The 21608-nt window shown below is 43.0% G+C and overlaps 1 protein-coding gene across 1 annotated transcript in view; it reads right to left on the reverse strand.

The window, feature by feature from the left end:
• Positions 1 to 10049: 10049 nt before the first annotated feature.
• The window catches only part of NPTX2 (neuronal pentraxin 2), a 34422-nt gene continuing 22863 nt past the window's right edge, over positions 10050 to 21608 (reverse strand). Inside the window, exon 5 of the mRNA XM_063428881.1 lies at positions 10050 to 10712. Within this exon, the coding sequence (XP_063284951.1) occupies positions 10485 to 10712 (228 nt within the window). The 3' untranslated portion in view covers positions 10050 to 10484. The remainder of the gene's footprint in view (positions 10713 to 21608) is intronic.

The following is a 21608-nucleotide window of genomic DNA, read 5'->3' on the forward strand; positions in this document are numbered from 1 at the left end:
TCAACCCGTACCTCCCATTCCAGAGGCATCTATCCTGACTAGAGATGTCCCGAATAGTTCGCTGGCGAATAGTTCCTGGCGAACATAGCTTGTTCGCGTTCGCCACAGATGGTGAACATATGCGATGTTCGGTCCGCCCCCTATTCATCATCATTGAGTAAACTTTGACCCTGTACCTCACAGTCAGCAGACACATTCCAGCCAATCAGCAGCAGACCCTCCCACCTCCTGGACAGCATCCATTTTAGATTAATTCGGAAGCTGCATTTTTTTTTTTTTTTGACAGAAGTGTGTTATTTGAGCATGCTAGGCTGAATGTGCGTATATCATGGCTAGTTGCACTGAGGGTATGAGTATATAGCAGTACATTGTTGTGAAAGATGGCTGTCATGTTTAGGGTGTAGCTTGCACGTTATCAACTGTCTATTTATATCAGCAGCTCTACCACTAGTTATAAATCAAGTGTGAGTCACCCCATGAGATGAGACTAGTGAATAACATAATACATGAACGGTTAAGGTAAAGGCATGTAAGGAACTATGACAATAAACTCTTTAGCAGGTGAAATAATGACATGTTTAAACGCTTGCTACTTTACGATTAGTTAATGTGCAGAGAGCAGTTCATGTGATCAAAGGCATGGTGTGGAGGATCGGCTATAGTGGGACATGCTTGGCAGGCTGCTGTTTACTGCATGTGCTCATCCGATCCCTTCTGGACACCAGGTGCAGACCCTGGGAGTCCCTGATACCTGGAACAACAAAGGCAAGTCTCTGGCTGAGTGCCGGATTCGTGACTTCAGGTGGTGGAACCTTGTTTTGTCGGGTGGTCGGATCTGTCCCTTCCGATCCCGTCCGGTCCCGTCTTCGACGCCTTTTGCGTTGGTGGATTTTAATGGGGACTGCTTCGCTTAGCTGTGGTGGAGCTTGTTGGGGCTTCCTGCTTGTTATTTGCTAATTGATTAAAGAGTCTGTCCAGCTTAGACTCAATATCCTGCCATGCTTTGCTGGTACCAGGAGGACATGCGGCTGCCGCCATATTGGGAGCGTTGCAGATGAGTATGTCAGCCTGGGCTGCTGTGCTCTGTGCGTCCAGTAGCTCCAGACAGCCTCTCAGGGGTGGACCGGGATAACCCCCACCGGTCCTAGGGGGGAGGGGGGGTAACGGAGCTCCTGCCGGGAAGTAGCTGCTCCTGGGCATCCCAGAATCGGGAGATCGGCCGCCTCTCCAGCCCGGTGAGCACCAGGCCACACTTGCCACGCGGAGGTAAGTAAGACTCTGTCGAGTTGCTGACCGCTATTAAGCATGTCGGGTCGGTCAGGTAGGAGCAACATTGCTGGGTCATCCCCTTCTGGGGTGAAATTTGCTTGTTGATAGCTGCTTAAAGTGAGATATTGAGGGAGCTCACACAAAGTGCGTCTTTCCTTCATGACAGCTAGGCACCGCCCCCCGGAAGCTGCATTCTTAGTGAGAGGAGGGACAGTGTAGCTGCTGCTGATTTAATAGGGAAATCGATAGCTAGGCTAGTGTATTCAGTGTCCAGTACAGTCCTGAAGGACTCATCTGATCTCTGCTGTAAGGACAGCACCCCAAAAAGCCCTTTTTAGGGCTAGAACATCTGTCTGCTTTTTTTTTTTCTGTGTAATCTAATTGCAGTTGCCTGCCTGCCAGCGTGTGTGTCAGGCTCACAGCATATACTGTGCCCACTTGCCCAGTGCCACCACTCATATCTGGTGTCACAATAGCTTGCATTTAAAAAAAAAAACTTTTTTGACTGTAATATAATAGCAGTCAGTTTCCTTAACACGTGTGCGTTTCAGGGCCTGCCAGGGCACAGTGTCACTCCAGTGCAACTCATATCTGGTGTAACAGTAGTGTACATTTTAAAAAAAAAATACAGGGGGCTTGTTGTCACCTTTCGGGGACCCTTGGTATTGTACGTGGCTGGGTGGAGGAAGAGACCTTCAATGACATCAGTGAGGACAAGGAACGGGACATGGCTAGCTTGGTATCCAACCATGTGCAAATGGGGAGTTTGCAGTTGTGCAAATGGGCTGTTTGCGGTTATTTGCGGTGCGTTAAACGGGGAGTTTGGTCTGTCACTGTGAAGCGGGCGTAACCCTTATGCTACCTGATCAATACAACATCATACCTGATGTTTTAAAGCATGTTATTCCAAACAATTTAGGAATGTTAGGTGATTTATGCCCTTTATGGATTAAAACCAGACTCTGCATCAACTATGTAATTTTCCATGGGAGTTTTGCCATGGATCCCCCTCCGGCATGCTACAGTCCAGGTGTTAGTCCCCTTGAAAAAACTTTTCCATCACTATTGTGGCCAGAAAGAGCCCATGTGGGTTTTAAAAATTGTCTGCCTATTGAAGTCTATGGCGGTTCACCCGTTCGCTAACATTTGCGGAAGTTCGCGTTCGTCGTTCGCGAACGGAAAATGTTATGTTCGCGACATCACTACAAGGGAGTATCACTCCCTATGAGTAAGTATAAAATAATGAGGTAGTCCCCCAAAATTCCTGCATGTTAGGAAGGAGAAATGTTATGGTGCTCACATGTCATGAGCTTCTGTGTGGAACAAAATAGGATAATAATATAATTAGCTCAAATGCTAAACAGCCAATCAGCATCAAGAGGACATTAAAGCAGACGTATAGATTCAAAATGTAATTTGTTGCAGCTGTCATTCCTTCAAGTGGGGTTAAAAAGTCAGCATTTCATTGATAGACACCCATCATACTACAGGGTTACTCACAAAACGCAGTCAATTTAAAATTTTACACCAAAAAGGTTGACTGAAAACATTTTTTTTCCAATTCGTCTACTTTGAATAAAAATTTGGAATTCCCTTTCAATTAATTTAGAATTTCTGACAATGCACACTTTCAGGGTAACTCACTAATGGGCAACCTGTTGGAAATTCAAAGTGAATTCATACTCAATTTAAAAATCTTTGCCAAAAAAACTGACTAAAATTAATTTTGAATTTACTTTAACTTAACACCATCTAGTCAATAACTAAGTGTAGTAAGTAACCATCACATGTGTTAATAAAGATCTCTAGTTATCACTAGATAGTTGTGATACTTTTAATATCTTTGTGCATGTGAAATGTCATTGAATTACATTAATTTGCTTTGTGTTTTGCATCATGTAGATAGCTCAAGGGATTCACTCCTATTCTGTCTTTGCTAATAGTCACTTCTGCTCCCCTGACAAAGCAATTCAACGCAATCTCCCAAGCAATTATTGATCATCCAATTACGTATCAGCAGCTTGAATGCTGCTTTATAATGCCTGGATATGGGGAAAAAAACTGTTTTGATTTTTCAAGTACCCCTGCTCTCTTTGCCCTGATTAAAGAAAAAAAACAAAAACTTCACATGACAAAGCAAAGTTATGGTACTGTCTATTTACCCCCACTCCAGTCTTGATTGAGAAATTAGGAAACATAATAAGCATTTAAAAAAAAAAAAAAAAATATCAACTATGCGTATATTTAAAGGGACACTATAGTTCCAAAACAACTTCAGACTAATGAAGCAGTTTTGTTGTACAGATCATGCCCCTGCAGTCTCACTGCTCAATTTAGGAGTTAAATCACTTTGTTTATGCAGCCCTAGGCACACCTCCCTGTGTGTGACTTGCACAGCTTTCCTAAACACTTCCTGTCAAGAGATATCTAATGCTTAAACTTCCTTTATTGCAAATTATCTTTAATATAGAATTTCTTATCTCCTGCTCTGTTTATAGCCTTCAACTTCTAAAGCAAGTTAACATCTGATTGAAAATGAACCTATTTTTTTCATGCAGGCGGTGTGACGCACAGCCGGAGTTGGGGGGAATAGGGGGGTTGCATGGGCAGGCACAAAGAAGATGTAACTCATAAATGGCAGTGAATTGAGCAGTAACATGTCTGTGGCATGTTCTAAACCCCAAAACATGTTATAATTCAGCTAATGTTTGTATGTTTAAATGTGTAAAATCATGTTCTCCTGTAGTTCTGGTGTGTGGCAATCTGACACCAGTGAAACTTTTGCTTTTGTCATCATTAAATTAACAGAGTATGTGCTAGTGTTTGGTGATGGATTTAATATACATTATTGAATTTATTTGGTACACAAATTTTTTACTAAAATATTTTTATTTCAAGTGTGGAGCCAATAACCACTACTTCTATATGTTGCTATTGTATGTATGGTATATTCGGTTTAAGTAATCTGTGCAATATATTTGAATATTGTATAATAGCTCTGTCTGATGCATGGATAATTCCGAATTAGTGCACACAACCCATTGACATAAAAAAGCCTGTAATGTACCGGTACAATCTCACGATTTACTGTTTAGTCAATCATCTACAAAACAAGCAGCATCTAGTTTTGTGACTTTTTTATTTATTTATATGATTAAGTTTAAAGTCCATATAAAGTTTAATGTATGGGTTTTTTTATGGACGGTGTGGATTTTTTACAATTGAGGTTCTTTTAAAATGTTGCTTTTTATCAACTAAGCAACACGTGTGCAATGTGAATGTCATAAGTAATTTTGAAGAGGAATGTGGAAGGATATGGAGAGAAATTTAATCGATTATGTAGATTGTTGGATAGCATCATCCAAATCTTAAATATAATAATTGTAAATGGATTGTTGTGAAGGGTGTATTAAACAACATGTTGCTATAGTGTTGTAAGTCAGATGCCCTCTAATATATAAACCATTAAGTAATTGGAGGCATGGGATTTTTCTACCCCTGGTTAATTGTGGTTAAAAGATTATATCTACACAAACGTCACCAGAACCACTTCAGCTTAATGTAGTGGTTCTAGTGTCTATAGCCGGCACTTGCAGGCTGAGCAATGAAAATGTTACCTTTTCAGAGAATAGAGATTTTTACATTGCTGACTAGTAACAACTCTAGAACAGTCACTCGGATGGCCACTAGAGGTACTTCCTGTGTCAGTGCTGCACAGTGTGCAGCTCTGCAATGGAGGTGCTAAATGACTTCCATAGAGATACATTGATTCAATGGATCTCTATCAGGAGATGCTGATTGGTGCATTATGGCCTTTTGCCATGCATGTGCAATAGCCTCCTAGAGCTTTCCTATGGGAAAATATTGGATTGGCTGAGATCATCAAGACTGATAATCTCAGCCATTAGCAGCAGTGTAAGTTTAAATACCGTTTTAGTTCACAGTGAGGGGGGCCAATCCCCTAAACAGCCAGTCTAGTACTGTACTGTTATGAAAAAATATATATATTCCTAACACTATAGTTCTCCTTTAAGGAGAATGGAATTTGACAGCAGGGCAATCGTATAGGGAGTGATTTCTTTTCAAGTCAATGCTAAAATAAAGTAGTTGTAAATGAAATATTACTCCATGGAAGGAAGATGAAAAATAAAAACCCATGAGATACATTTTTCCAAAGATATTTTATATGCTGAGGCAATCAAAAAAGACAATTAGCAAACACTTCTGAATAATTAGCAGCACAAAATTAAACCACAATTGTCTGATAATGTATTTTAATGAAAACATTTCCATATGCATATGCTTCATTTTAAGCAACTTTTAAAAACAATTTGACCTTAATCTACAAGCATAGTTTACCTCTGTAGTAGGTCAGTGTACATTACATATTAAAAAATAATATCGAAATTTTTGAACAGTATAAATCTTAATTTGATAAACTCCCTCCCCCCCCCCACCCCAATAACATTTCATATATTAATTTTATTTTCTTAAAATATGTCTCTAAGCTTAAAAAAAACATAAAACACAGACTGGACTCGGATAGAGAGGGAGGCACCCATCACAAGGGACACAAAATATGCTTAGTCTATTTTGTGTGTGGGTTAGATGCTGTAAACTGAATGATATAATAGAATTGGATAGATAGATGGATAGATGGATAGATGGATAGATGGATAGATAGATGCCATTGACCTCCAGGTGCCTAGACCAAACACAATAAAACTCCCCACAGTGCAAATTCAAACTATACTATTATGCATCATCTGTTCCTATCTTTAAGAAGTCCTTCTTCGGCATAGAAACTCAAGAAATAATGTTACCACAAATATCCTAGAGTTCCTTTTATATGTTTCTATGAGAGAGAGAGAATGAGAGAGAGAGATAGATAGATAGATAGATAGATAGATAGATAGATAGATAGATAGAGCAGGAAATGTGAAGTGTGCCACTCGGGAGGCAGCTCTCATGCTACTAGACCAACAAGGACCACAAATGACATGTGGCCCCTCACAGCCCTGTTATTCCAATAATTATCTGAAATATGGATCACGATGGTTCCTCTCCCAACACGTTGTGTCAATCCCATCACATTCTAATAGGGGTACCATTTATCTTGGGCCTCTAATTTGCAGTGAATGTCACCTGCTAAAACCGACTGAAAGCCACCTGCTGACTCACTAAAGGTGTCCACATATGTGCATTTACTTTCAGAGAACTGGGTGTTGTATATCCATCCCTAACTAATTCACCACATTGCAACATGTCACTGTAACAAAAGTTGCCCATATTTATTTGCAACTGAATATAACTGTATAACGGAAACAAGATATTTATACGCAGAAAGCACATTGTGACTTTGGCACGTTGCAGGGCTCTTACAGTACAAACATCAATATTTTATCCAATGAAACACTGTTCATATCGGTGAGGAATTAAAATTACAAGATGGAAGAAAAATTGCAACAATGTTTTCCCAAGCCATAGGTGCAGACGGCCCGATTTTCAAAATCCGAAACTTATTTACAACTAACTGCCTTGGTTTCAGCAATATTTTAAATTAGATGATTATGCCACCAAAAGACAATCTGACTATACTACCCTCTTTAACAATATGGACTTTTATAAAAGATGATTGTTAACCATTCTTGTAAAACGCATTGTCCATGAGTTTCTTGAAAATGTAAAATACATATGGTTGCATTACATATATGTAGTATCTTAAAGCGGAATTTTAAGAAAGATTTTTCTCTGTTGTGGCTTCACTGTGCTAGCCTCAGATGCAAACTCTAGGTTCCTTATTTGCATATAAGGATGAATCATTGGTTCTACAGTATACGGTACTGTATGCTAAAAAGGGCTGAAAGCATTAGAAATCTTGAAGCCCGTTTATATCTCAACCTCTACAAGTGATGGCAATTTGTATGCACAAAGTATAGATTATTTTTAATTAATTCACTTTATAAAGCTACATTCTTCTTCAATGGCAGGTTACCTATAAGTGGTACTATTGGATAATTTATGAAAATTCAAAGACCTGTGATGAAGCATGGCTGCCCTTTAAATATACACATATAGTAGGCATGCTTGCAGTGAAATTACATAATCCAAAATTCAATCTATTGAACTGAAAATCCGAAAATCAAATTGGAAGATTTAGGCTAAAATAGCTAAATTGTGACTATACCTGAGTTGAGAATGTATCTAAATCAGCTACTTCAGCCTAAATATTTCTGGGTTTTTTTGTTTTTGTTTTTCTACAATTTTTAAATTTTGTTTTTTAGACTAAGCCCCTCAACTTTCTCATTGGCATGTAAAGTGGACATGTCTGAGTGTGATCCTCTCTAATTTTGATGCAGCATTGACTTTTATTCTAATAATAATCTTTTGGATTATAATGCAAAGCATTGTATAAAAAGCCTTTTGATGTGCCAAAAAAATTACCCAAATTTGCACAGTGTTATTTTTGTATCTTTTTAATATGCTACACAGATATAAAATATATATATAGATCTGGGTATATGAACTGCATAATTTCCAAGAGATAAATAAATATATTTTGCAATTATGCAGACTGTAAACGGCTGTAAAAAAAATCAGGCTCAATCCTTCTGTAACTGCTAATTGTAGGTTTGGTATTAAATACAAATTAAAATATTGTGCATATTATTTGCATTTAATGCAAGATTTAATTTGCAGAGCTTGTGACGTGATGCAAAATTCTGCTGTCAAAATAATATTTTAATGAGTCCACATTACAAAACACCAAACGTTTAAAGTAATAAAATGTTCTATTTATGTAAAATAATTATTTTAAACGTTAATGTATCTTTGAGAATATATTTTCCATATTATAATTATTTACCTTGTTGTTAAAAATGGCCAAGTGCATTAAAAAGAGATTAATTTAAAGCTTTTTTTTTTTTTTGGTCGGATGAGCAACACATTTACTTAGAAGAAATATTAATTGTATGTGCAAATATAATTCATTCATATTGTATATTTAACACTAATGTTGTCGGAAAATACACACAAAAAGTACTGAAATGGACAGTAATATAAATCCCCACCCAACTTGGTATATATTTACAGAGTTTACATTTATACTTTTATTCAGCAAATGTGACTTGTTACTTACATAAAAAAATGTTGGCCTCGATTTATTGATTTGGATCATCGTTTATGAAATAGTCACAATCTGTTCATATTATTTATCCAAAGAAGTCACCATTAAAATCTAAGTGACATTTCTAGTAAATAATTTTAAAAATTGTTTTTTTTTTAACAGACTGATCATTTAACCCCTTAAAGAAACACGACATGTGTGACATGTCATGATTCCCTTTTATTCCAGAAGTTTGAATACCGATTCAAACAAATTAAATTGAGGTCTACAAGATTGCACAGAAGACAAGTTTATTCAGTAGAGTGTGATTCATTGGAAAGTAAATTTCAAATTTGAGGCCATAAATCTGAAAAAAAATAACTAAATCAGAATGTCCGACAGTTTACATTTTTGTGAATAAACTTATAACTCGTACTTCTGTCAAGTTAATTTGTTAAAATATTGAATCATTCATGGTTAGAGACAGGATAAATATTCCATGCAAAAGGGAAAAAAATATTATAATGTTTGCACTTTTTCAGCCACCAAGTAAAAAACACCTAAAATGCACCAGAAATTATTGTGGCAAAGGAATTTCAAATTTAGATAAAAAGCTATTTTTATTACAGGTCTTTTTGCATAACATTTGCATTCCTCTTGTCAATTCTTCACGATGATTGACTTAGTGAATAACTTTATAAATCTATTTTATGGTTATTATTTATTTTTAAGTAGGCCCTCAGCAGGAGTTCATAAAAAGGGAAGAAAAGAGTTGCACTAATCTGTCCTATCCTGTCATAAAAAAAGTAATTTGGGCAAAAATTTTGCTCAATATCGCTTGATTAAATTTTTTTATTTTTTTTATAAAAATACCCTACCATTCCCATTCATGATGATTTCATCTGATACACCAACACAGAATACAATCTATGCAGTTTTGAAGAATGCTACTAGTAACATACCCTTTCTGCTTCCTCACAGGATGATACAGGTAGTTAAAATGTTTTCTAATACATTTTGTGAATGATTCAATAATTTGAAAAATAATGGTGAACGGAACACTACTGGGACTGTAACTGCTTAATTTAATCAAAATAGTTATAGTGTCTGGGATCCCGTGACACTGACCTTTCATTAAGCATTCATTTCAGCAGCCCATCCCCTCTGTGCTGCCTGGGCTAATGAGAAAGTATTAGTATGGCGAGAAATGGGTGATTGTGATTGGCTGAGAGTGTCATTTGAGCACTTTCAGCCTATCACAGTGTCCATTGCTGGTACGAACTGTTATGGCTAGAAGGAAGTGTCTAATCTTTGCTTTTGCCTTCCTCCAGTAGAGGTTGGGCTGTGGGTGTACAGGGACCTTTATTTAGTGTTAAGCTGCTGGAAAATGGCTAAATGGATGGATTAATCGAATGAGAGGAGGAGACTCCAGGCACTATAACCACTTCAATGAGACGAAACAGAATTATTGCCTACAGTGTCCCTTTAACACACTATTCAGTAATATATAAATTGTCAGGAATTCAAAGTGAATTTCAAAATTTGGCCAAAATCACTGATCTGAAGAAAAAAAATAGCTGTGTGGAGATAATTTTACAATTCATCTATTTTTTGCCTAAAAGTCAAAATTGACTTTGACTAATTTTCAAATTTCTGACAATTCACACTTTAGTGAATAACTCAAATAGTTAGATTTCTGCCCATTCTGTAGTGCAATTGTGAAGGTGACAGGTCCATGTTAAGTCGATTAAGACCATTTCTATGCTGGTAAAAAAAAATGCTATATACAAAAAACAATGGCAGGCTAGTTATAATTGGAAATTCTATTAAGTCAATGATAATAATGTAATTATTTGATTCATTCTGAAAAAAACTACGAGAAAGTTCATCTAGATTCTTAACTGTCCAAAAGTAAGTGAATATGTAGTCTCAAAAAGTTGCTAGCCAGACCTTGAATATATGGGTTTGTGTCTTTGTCATTAATTTTTCTTGACCTGTCGATCAATGGTTTTACAAAATCGTATTTAAATAAATAAGTGCAATTTACAATAAATAACCTCGTCAGAGATTGTCTCAATAAAACTGGGCACAAAGGGGCTTCATATTATAGCTATAAATTCAACAGACGGTCTTCACATTGTTCCAGAGGCAATTTAGTTGCCCCTCCGAAAACCTCAACATTGTTTTCAACCCAAGGTATGATATTTCCAGGCATGTTCATGGAACAGTTTGCAATATTTCCGATGTCATCTGATTTAAGGACCCGGTCCCAAATGTTAAACTGGCTCAATTCTCCAACGAAAGCTTGAGTTGCGTCAAATCTTCCTCCAACTGTGTCCTTTAGAGAAAACCATAAATACAATACATTACAAACAGCAAGTAGGTGGAAAAAAGTTATCATTGAATGTCAGTGGCTTAGCTATTATCAAAATTTGTTTATATTTGGCAGCTAACTTGATTTTCCTCTAGACCTCAAATGAGGTAGATTTAATCATAACATACAAAATTAAGTCTCCCACTACTCCTGGGGAGCAACAATGACTATAGTAAATATCAGCGCCAATACATACAATTAAAAAATAAAAAAGTTACTCCCGCACTATGCCAAATCCTTTTTTGTTTAAATGTACGTAGGGATTTGGGCCAGAGTGCAGGTAACCTTCTTTGTGTTTACTTAATAAAACATGGTGTGTGTAGCAGCAATGTAACATGGCTGAGATTTGGCCTTGACATGGCAAGTGCGCTTACACTTAAATCGCCATTGGAGTGAAAGTGGGATATTTTATTTAATTTTTTTACCAGCCGTCTTTCAGTGCAGCCGCCCACCCCATATGTTCCATATTAAGGGTAATAATATGCTGGCTTCCATATATTTTGGCTCTCTTATATGCAAGGTGTGAATAGCAATCTTTAGTGTGTAGTTTGAGGGGACTAGAGGTTGGTGGCCCTGCAGCAAAAATCTCTTGTCCTTGAACCGTAACAATCTGTTGTGGTATCAACTAATATAGCGAAGTAATGACATCATAGGTTTCAAAATTTTCACTCTGGGCTATTTTCTGAAGTGAAAATTTTAGGAAATCAAATTGAATTCAAAGCGAATTTCAAATTTAATGCCAAAGTAGATGAACTGAAACCTTAACAATTCTCATTTTAGTAAATAACCCCAATTGCATTAGTAACTAATGTGCCAGGAAATGCATTATAAAACTAATGTGGCAGACCAGAACATGAATAAAGTATAAAATTAGTGTATGACAGGCGTGTGGCGAGAGTCTCCTTGTGACTAAGTCTGTGAATGATGAAACCTACAGAACAAAATGGGTTTGAGAAAGTGAGGGGAGCTATAGACCTTCAAAGTACAGGAGGATATACCGGACTATAAAGGAGAGATTGTGTTGGGGACGTAGGGAGCGAGATCTGGGGAAGAAAGACACTAATATTAGGCATTAATGATAGACAGTAATAGGGTTAAAAAGTAGAAGAGAGATAGGCAGCTATGTAGGGTGAGATATATTCTTTTTTTTATTTACCAGGAATTACATTAATAACATTAAAACTAGAGATGTCCCGAATAGTTCACTGGCGAATAGTTCCTGGCGAACATAGCTTGTTCGCGTTCGCAACGGATGGCGAACATATGCGATGTTCGGTCCGCCCCCTATTCATCATCATTGAGTAAACTTTGACCCTGTACCTCACAGTCAGCAGACACATTCCAGCTGTGGCGAAACCAACTTCGCCACTGTGAACTGGAGAAGCCTGGTTGCCCGCCTGCTGCCTTTGGACTATGGACCAGACTTTATGGGAATGTGATACCCCAGATAGCTATACCATGGAGCCTATTCATATAATGAAAGACTATGGGAAAGACTTTAGCTCCATGGCAATTGTACTGTGTGAATAGGATCTGCGCGCTATTCGGTAGTTTTGTGCGCTCAGATCCCAGCTATCTGGGGATATGTGAAATGTCTGTGTGTTATGGTTAAAAAGTAACTTTCTGTATTTTAAAGTGTTTTATGTCTTTCTGTAACCATGTGGTTAATGGAGTCTGTCTATGTGCTGGAGATAATTAGATTACTTCTCCAGCACAGAGAAGGCTCTGTAAAAAACAGTCTGAGCTGGGAAGCTAGGGGTTTTAAAAGATACTTTACTAACCTTTGAACCCCTGGTCTGATCCATGCCATTTTTTTATATGTTGTTCCCCTGAATGGATTGATTGTGGATATGTATTTTTATGTGAATGTGATGTATGGTTTTAGAGTTAGGAAAGTTGTGTAATAGTATATTTTAAACTGTATGCATAATGGGATTATGTGTCACACTAAGGGGAGGGGATGTGTGGGAGGTAACATCTATGTCATTGGTTCTTTTATGCCTCCCCCTGGGTGTGGCCTGTATGTGTGAGTTGGAAATAAAAGCCAGGCTGGATGAGCCAGTCCTCAGTTCCTGTTTAACCCTCAAAATGAAGTGTCGTCTCGTTCTTGGGGGGAATTGGATTGTAAGCTGACTGCCAGGAGTGTAAGCGGATTGTATGCTTTTCTTGTTCAGCTGTTCCAGTTCGGAGTGTATCCAATTCGGGAGTTTGGTGTTCTGCAGTAGCTGTGCCTGTCTCTCAAAAAGGGGATTATCGCCTAAACGGATTTTATTCCCTTTTATGCTGAAACGGTCCGTTACAATTGGTGGCAAGCGGCGGGATCGTTCCTACAACCAGAGGGACAGCTACAGGCAACATCAATTCCTGGAGTACAAATTGAGGGCAACGCTAGTACCCGTACAGCGACCCTATCTACGAAGGAATTCGGAAAAATGGAGGAGAAGCTTCAAGATACAGTGTACAGTTACGTACTCCTGGGGTCTGAAGTAGTCCCAGAGGAGGACATGATGAGGTACAGAGATATGGCCAGAGCCAGATTGTGGGACGAAGCCCTAGAAGAAGTACAGTATTCACGAGGGGATCGGCGCCGCAGCAGAAGGCAGCGAATTCTGGCTAGAATGGCAGAGCGGATGCCCCTCCTGAGAAAACAGACCACAGAAAAGTGGGTGACTAGACTCGAGATTCTAGTATATGCAGAACTGGCGCTAGACGACGCATACCAGGCGATACAATGGTACGCAGCTCAGTGTCTCCCCGAGATGGCAGAGTATGAGTTCCCAGAAGGCGGAGATTACACTGACCTTGGCCGATTTTGGGATAACATTGACGATGAGGACTTTGGGAAAGTGACCGACTCTCGTTTTTGGGACCTGTACTACAACCGAGAGGACATGCTGGGTCTCCCTAGCGCTATTGACCTCGAGGCGGACCTACAGTATTTGGTCGTCGAGGAATGGAACCTGGAGGGGGATTACCTGCGACTCATCAATGAGGCCCGGGAAGCGACAACCGGTCCTCCTTCCCAACAGCAACCAGCGGTACCCGAGGTAGCAGATCTCCTAGACTGGTCCTGTGAGCAACCCCAGCAGCAAAGTGATATGCCAGGAGGGCAGTGTGAAGTGCAGGGAGAGGAGAGCAGCGTCCTCCCTCCCCAGCGGCAGGCTGAGTTACAGGGGGCAGAGGTAGTTGTTCCTGCCCCCCAGCAGCAAAGTGATATACCAGGAAGGCAGTGTGTGTCCCAGGGAGCAGAAGGTGCAGTCCTTCCTCCCCAGCGGCAGTGTGTACCCCAGGGAGCGGAAGGTGCCGTCCTTCCTCCCCAGCGGCAGTGTGTACCCCAGGGAGCTGATGGTGTCGTCCGTCCTCCCCAGCGGCAGTGTGTGTCCCAGGGAGCAGAAGGTGCAGTCCTTCCTCCCCAGCGGCAGTGTGTGTCCCAGGGAGCAGAAGGTATCGTCCTTCCTCCCCAGCGGCAGTGTGTACCCCAGGGAGCTGATGGTGTCGTCCGTCCTCCCCAGCGGCAGTGTGTACCCCAGGGAGCTGATGGTGTCGTCCATCCTCCCCAGCGGCAGTGTGTAACCCAGGGAGCAGAAGGTGCAGTCCTTCCTCCCCAGCGGCAGTGTGTACCCCAGGGAGCTGATGGTGTCGTCCGTCCTCCCCAGCGGCAGTGTGTGTCCCAGGGAGCAGAAGGTATCGTCCTTCCTCCCCAGCGGCAGTGTGTACCCCAGGGAGCTGATGGTGTCGTCCGTCCTCCCCAGCGGCAATGTGTAACCCAGGGAGCCGCAGGTGCCGTCCTTCCTCCCCAGCGGCAGTGTGTACCCCAGGGAGCAGAAGGTGCCGTCCTTCCTCCCCAGCGGCAGTGTGTACCCCAGGGAGCTAAAGGTGCCGTCCATCCTCCCCAGCAGCAGTGTGTCCTGCAGGGAGCAGAGACCGTCAGTCTCGCACCCCAGCAGCAGGACAAGAGAATGAAAGGGGAGACAGCTGGTCTCCCTTTCCATCCAGCAGAGAGAGTGGCAGGGAGAGGAGCCTGCTAACCCCTCTCCCCAGCGGCAGTTTACCGTCCAGAGAGAGGAGCTTGTTACACCCTCTCTCCAGCGGCAGCCTAACCCACCAAGGGGAGATGTTAAGCCCCACGACTGTGCAGATGGGACCGCAGTCTCTGCACTTACAGCACAAGGGGTAGGGACAGTCGGTCCTGTCCCCCAGCCACAGAGCGATATATCCAAAGGGGAGACAGTCGGTCTCCAGCAACCAGGCTCCAACCAGACTACTCCCGTGGTAGTGCTGGCAACAGGACAGAGTACCGCTGGTCTCTGCCCCCTCAGCAACCCACCAAGGCAGCCTACCAGTCCCCCACACAGCCGTGGTGAGGCACCTGAACCTGGACAAGATTCTCCCTCACCCAGGTGTAGTAACTGTTTATTGTGTGTGGGCTGCTCTGCTGTTTCTGTTTTGTGGGTGGGTTGCTGGACTAACCAGGGCACTGACCGGCAGGAGGTCAGGTACCCTGTTAGTCTAATTGGTAAAGGGGAGAATTGTGGCGAAACCAACTTCGCCACTGTGAACTGGAGAAGCCTGGTTGCCCGCCTGCTGCCTTTGGACTATGGACCAGACTTTATGGGAATGTGATACCCCAGATAGCTATACCATGGAGCCTATTCATATAATGAAAGACTATGGGAAAGACTTTAGCTCCATGGCAATTGTACTGTGTGAATAGGATCTGCGCGCTATTCGGTAGTTTTGTGCGCTCAGATCCCAGCTATCTGGGGATATGTGAAATGTCTGTGTGTTATGGTTAAAAAGTAACTTTCTGTATTTTAAAGTGTTTTATGTCTTTCTGTAACCATGTGGTTAATGGAGTCTGTCTATGTGCTGGAGATAATTAGATTACTTCTCCAGCACAGAGAAGGCTCTGTAAAAAACAGTCTGAGCTGGGAAGCTAGGGGTTTTAAAAGATACTTTACTAACCTTTGAACCCCTGGTCTGATCCATGCCATTTTTTAATATGTTGTTCCCCTGAATGGATTGATTGTGGATATGTATTTTTATGTGAATGTGATGTATGGTTTTAGAGTTAGGAAAGTTGTGTAAAAGTATATTTTAAACTGTATGCATAATGGGATTATGTGTCACACTAAGGGGAGGGGATGTGTGGGAGGTAACATCTATGTCATTGGTTCTTTTATGCCTCCCCCTGGGTGTGGCCTGTATGTGTGAGTTGGAAATAAAAGCCAGGCTGGATGAGCCAGTCCTCAGTTCCTGTTTAACCCTCAAAATGAAGTGCCGTCTCGTTCTTGGGGGGAATTGGATTGTAAGCTGACTGCCAGGAGTGTAAGCGGATTGTATGCTTTTCTTGTTCAGCTGTTCCAGTTCGGAGTGTTATCTTGTATCCAGTTCGGGAGTTTGGTGTTCTGCAGTAGCTGTGCCTGTCTCTCAAAAAGGGGATTATCGCCTAAACGGATTTTATTCCCTTTTATGCTGAAACGGTCCGTTACACCAGCCAATCAACAGCAGACCCTCCCACCTCCTGGACAGCATCCATTTTAGATTCATTCGGAAGCTGCATTCTTTTTTTTTTTTTTTTTAGACAGAAGTGTGTTATATTTGAGCATGCTAGGCTGAACGTGCGTATATCATGGCTAGTTGCACTGAGGGTATGAGTATATAGCAGTACATTGTTGTGAAAGATGGCTGTCATGTTTAGGGTGTAGCTTGCACATTATCAACTGTGTATTTATATCAGCAGCTCCACCACTAGTTATAAATCAAGTGTGAGTCACCCCATGAGATGAGACTAGTGAATAACATAATACATGAACGGTTAAGGTAAAGGCATGTAAGGAACTACGACAATAAACTCTTTAGCAGGTGAAATAATGACATGTTTAAACGCTTGCTACTTTACGATTAGTTAATGTGCAGAGAGCAGTTCATGTGATCAAAGGCATGGTGTGGAGGATCGGCTATAGTGGGACATGCTTGGCAGGCTGCTGTTTACTGCTTGTGCTCATCCGATCCCTTCTGGGCGCCAGGTGCAGACCCTGGGAGTCCCTGATACCTGGAACAACAAAGGAAAGTCTCTGGCTGAGTGCCGGGTTCGCGGCTTGAGGTGGTGGAAGCTTGTTTTGTCGGATGGTCGGATCTGTCCCGGTGGTGATTCACGTCCGGTGCGGGATTGTGGTGGCTTAAGGTGGAGGCGAGTGCTTGATGTGGGGCAGTCTCTGCATTTCTGTTTGTGCCTCCGGTCCCGTCTTCAACGCCTTTTGCGTTGGTGGATTTTAATGGGGACTGCTTCGCTTAGCTGTGGTGGAGCTTGTTGGGGCTGTGGTGGAGCTTGTTGGGGCTTCCTGCTTGTTATTTGCTTCCAAAACTGTCCAGCTTAGACTCAATATCCTGCCATGCTTTGCTGGTACCAGGAGGACACGCGGCTGCCGCCATATTGGGAGAGTCACAGATGAGTATGTCAGCCTGGGCGGCTGTGCTCTGTGCGTCCATTAGGTTCAGACAGCCTCTCAGGGGTGGACTGGGATAACCCCCACCGGTCCAAGGGGGGGGGGGGTAACGGAGCTCCTGCCGGGAAGTAGCTGCTCCTGGGCATCCCAGGATCGGGAGATCGGCCGCCTGTCCCGCCCGGTGAGCATAAGGCCACACTTGCCACGCAGAGGTAAGTAAGACTCTGTCGAGTTGCTGACCGCTATTAAGCATGTCGGGTCGGTCAGGTAGGAGCCACATTGCTGGATCATCCTCTTCTGGGGTGAAATTCGCTTGTCGATAGCTGCTTAAAGTGAGATATTGAGGGAGCTCACATGAAGTGCGTCTTTCCTCCATGACAGCTAGGCCCCGCCTCCCGGAAGCTGCATTCTTGGTGAGAGGAGGGACAGTGTAGCTGCTGCTGATTTAATAGGGAAATCGATAGCTAGGCTAGTGTATTCAGTGTCCACTACAGTCCTGAAGGACTCATCTGATCTCTGCTGTAAGGACAGCACCCCAAAAAGCCCTTTTTAGGGCTAGAACATCAGTCTGCTTTTTTTTTTCCTGTGTAATCTAATTGCAGTTGCCTGCCTGCCAGCGTGTGTGTCAAGCTCACAGCGTATACTGTGCCCACTTGCCCAGTGCCACCACTCATCTGGTGTCACAATAGCTTGCATTTAAAAAAAACAAAAAACTTTTTTGACTGTAATATAATAGCAGTCAGTTTCCTTCACACGTGTGCGTTTCAGGGCCTGCCAGGGCACAGTGTCACACCAGTGCAACTCATATCTGGTGTAACAGTAGTGTACATTAAAAAAAAAATATATAGAAATTTGACTGTGAAATAATAGCAGTCAGTTTCCTTCACATGTGTGCATTTTAGGGCCTGCCAGGGCACAGTGTCACACCAGTGCAACTCATATCTGGTGTAACAGTAGTGTACATTTAAAAAGCAAATACAATTTTGACTGTAATAGATTGAATAGCAGTTAGTTGTCTGCAAGGGTGTGTGTCAGGCCTACAGCATCTACTCTGCCAACTTCTGCCAGTGCACAGTGCCACTCATATCTGTTGTCACAGGAGCTTGCACGTATAGTACCACTAATCGAAAAAAAAATGACAGGCAGAGGCAGGCCACCCCACAGGGGCCGTCGTGGTCGTGGTCATTGGCACCCGGGGTCAGCCAGACAGCACGCCAATCAATGCATGCTGTTGCCACCACCAGAATTCCGTCATTGCAGAGCTCAGCAGTGTGGCTTTTTTTTGTGTGTCTGCCTCTGACAACAGCGATGCCATTTGCAACCTGTGCCAAAAGAAACTGAGTCGTGGGAAGTCCAACACCCACCTAGGTACAACTGCTTTGCGAAGGCACATGATCGCACACCACAAACGCCTATGGGATCAACACATGAGTACAAGCAGCACACAAACTCAAAGCCGCCATCCTCCTCCTGGTCCAGCATCTTCAGCCACCTCAACCACTGCTGTCCTCCTTGCCCCCTCTCAACCATCCGCCACTCCGTCTCTCGCCTTGAGCAGTTCCTGCTCATCTGCCCACAGTCAGGTGTCTGTCAAGGACATGTTTGAGCGTAAGAGTCCAATGTCACAAAGTCACCCCCTTGCCCAGCATCTGACAGCTGGCTTGTCTGAACTCTTAGCCCACCAGCTTTTACCATACAAGCTGGTGGAGTCTGAGGCATTCCAAAAATTTTTAGCTATTGGGACACCGCAGTGGAAGGTACCCAGCCGAAATTTCTTTGCACAAAAGGCAATCCCCAACCTGTACTCGATTGTGCAAAAGGAAGTAATGGCATGTTTGGCACACAGTGTTGGGGCAAGGGTCCATCTGACCACTGATACCTGGTCTGCAAAGCATGGTCAGGGCAGGTATATCACCTACACTGCGCATTGGGTAAACCTGCTGACAGCTGCCAAGCATGGAATGCGTGGCTCTGCAAAGGAGTTGGTGACACCGCCACGAGTCCTCTTCTGCTGCTGCGTCTTGCTCCACATCAACGGCACCCCCCCCAGCTCCCCAGGTACTATTCCACATCCCGGATACGGCAGTGTCCCGCCGTCTTGGGGTTGACTTGCCTGAAAGCAGAGAGTCACACCGGACCAGCACTCCTGTCCGTCCTGAACACACAGGTGGATCAGTGGCTGACTCCGCACCAACTGGAGATCGGCAAAGTGGTTTGTGACAACGGAAGAAATTTGTTGGCGGCATTGAATTTGGGCAAGTTGACACATGTGCCGTGCATGGCACATGTGTGTAATCACTTTGTGCATAAGTACCCAGGTGCACAGGACGTCCTGAAGCAGGCCAGGAAGGTGTGTGGCCATTTCAGGTGTTCCTACACGGCCATGGCACACTTTTCAGATATCCAGCGGCGAAACTACATGCCAGTGAGGAGCTTGATTTGCGACAGCCCGACACGTTGGAATTCAACAGTCCTAATGTTCGACCGCCTGCTCCAACAAGAAAAAGCCGTTAACGACTATTTGTATGACCGGGGTGCTAGGACAGCCTCTGCGGAGCTGGGAATTTTTTTGCCACGTTACTGGACACTCATGCGCAATGCCTGTAGGCTCATGCGTCCTTTTGAGGAGGTGACAAACCTAGTCAGTCGCACCGAAGGCACCATCAGCGACATCATACCATTTGTTTTCTTCCTGGAGCATACCCTGCGAAGAGTGCTGGATCAGGCCGTAGATGAGCGTGAAGAGGAAGAGGAAGAGTTGTGGTCACCATCACCACCTGAAACAGCCTTATCAGCATCGCATGCTGGACCAGCGGCCATGCTGGAAGAGGATTGGGAGGAAGAGGAGTCAGAGGAGGAATGTGGCTTTGAGGAGGAGGAGGACGACCAACCACAACAGGCATCCCAGCGTGCTTTTTGTCACCTATCTGGTACCCGTGGTGTTGTACGTGGCTTGGGGGAAGAACATACCTTCAGTGAGATCACTGAGGACGAGGAACGGGACATGAGTAGCTCAGCGTCCAACCTTGTGCAAATGGTTTCTTTCATGCTGTCGTGCCTGTTGAGGGACCCTCGTATAAAAAGGCTGAAGGAGAACGCCCCAAATTTGAAGTAGGAGGACCGACCAAGCATCTTTTTCCATCTCCCGGTTCCTAAAATCGATGCCATATACACGTCCCCAGATAGGGGACATAACAGGGATTAAACTGATAGGAAGAGTACTACCTAACACACCTTATAATAAACGCAGAGAGAGGCAACGCAGAGAGAGGAGTCTGAAGAAGAGGAGTCAGAGGAGGAAGGTGGCTTTGAGGAGGTGGAAGACCAAACATAGTAGGCGTCCCAGGGGGCTTGTTGTCATCTTTCGGGGACCCTTGGTGTAGTACGTGGCTGGGTGGAGGAAGAGACCTTCAATGACATCAGTGAGGACAAGGAACGGGACATGGCTAGCTTGGTATCCAACCTGGTGCAAATGGGGAGCTTGCGGTTGTGCAAATGGACTGTTTGCGGTTGTTTGTGGTGCGTTAAACGGGGAGTTTGGTCTGTCACTGTGAAGCGGGCATAACCCTTACACTACCTGATCGATACAACATCATACCTGATGTTTTAAAGCACGTTATTCCAAACAATTTAGGAATGTTAGGTGATTTATGCCCTTTATGGATTAAAACCAGACTCTGCATCAACTATGTAATTTTCCATGGGAGTTTTGCCATGTATCCCCCTCAGGCAGTGGCGGCTCTAGACTTGGTGAGGCCTTAGGCGAAACTCATACATGAGGCCCCCACTAACACCATTATTGGAAAATAATTGCAGTTGACTTGTGTGTGTATAAGAAGCTGTAGATATTTTGAAGGGAGAGCATGCAGCACTGGATATAGAGAACTAGTCTTTGTATACATCGTTGCATTGTCTACCTGTGTGTGTCTGGCAGTGAGTATCTTTGTATATGTATGTATGTTTCTCTGAGCATGTGTATGTTTGTGTACTGCCTGTGGCCTTTGGCATTAAGTTCATGGCGAAGCTGTGTTTTATGACAGTGTGTAGAATGATTGCCTTCAGGGTGTGACAGGGTGAGTAAAGGAGTAACTGTGGCAGGGTGAGTGTAAAAGAGCAGGAGGGTGCCAGAGTGCGGAGAGTGGTGCCTGTTTGTTTAGAGGGAGAGATAGTGTGTATGGAGGTAGGTAACAGTGTGTGCGGAGAGAGGTGACAGAGTGTGTGGGGAAAATGACATAGTGTAGGGAGGTGGCATAGTGTGAGGGGGGAACAGAGTAAGAAGGGGGTGACATTAGTGTGAGAGGGTTACATTAGTGTAAGGGGTGTGACAGAGTAAGAAGGGGGTGACATTAGTGTGAGAGGGTTACATTCGTGTAAGGGGTGTGACAGAGTAAGGGGGGGTGACATTAGTGTA

This window comes from Pelobates fuscus, chromosome 8 (assembly GCF_036172605.1).
Source record: "Pelobates fuscus isolate aPelFus1 chromosome 8, aPelFus1.pri, whole genome shotgun sequence".
In the NCBI taxonomy this organism is placed as follows: Eukaryota; Metazoa; Chordata; class Amphibia; order Anura; family Pelobatidae; genus Pelobates; species Pelobates fuscus.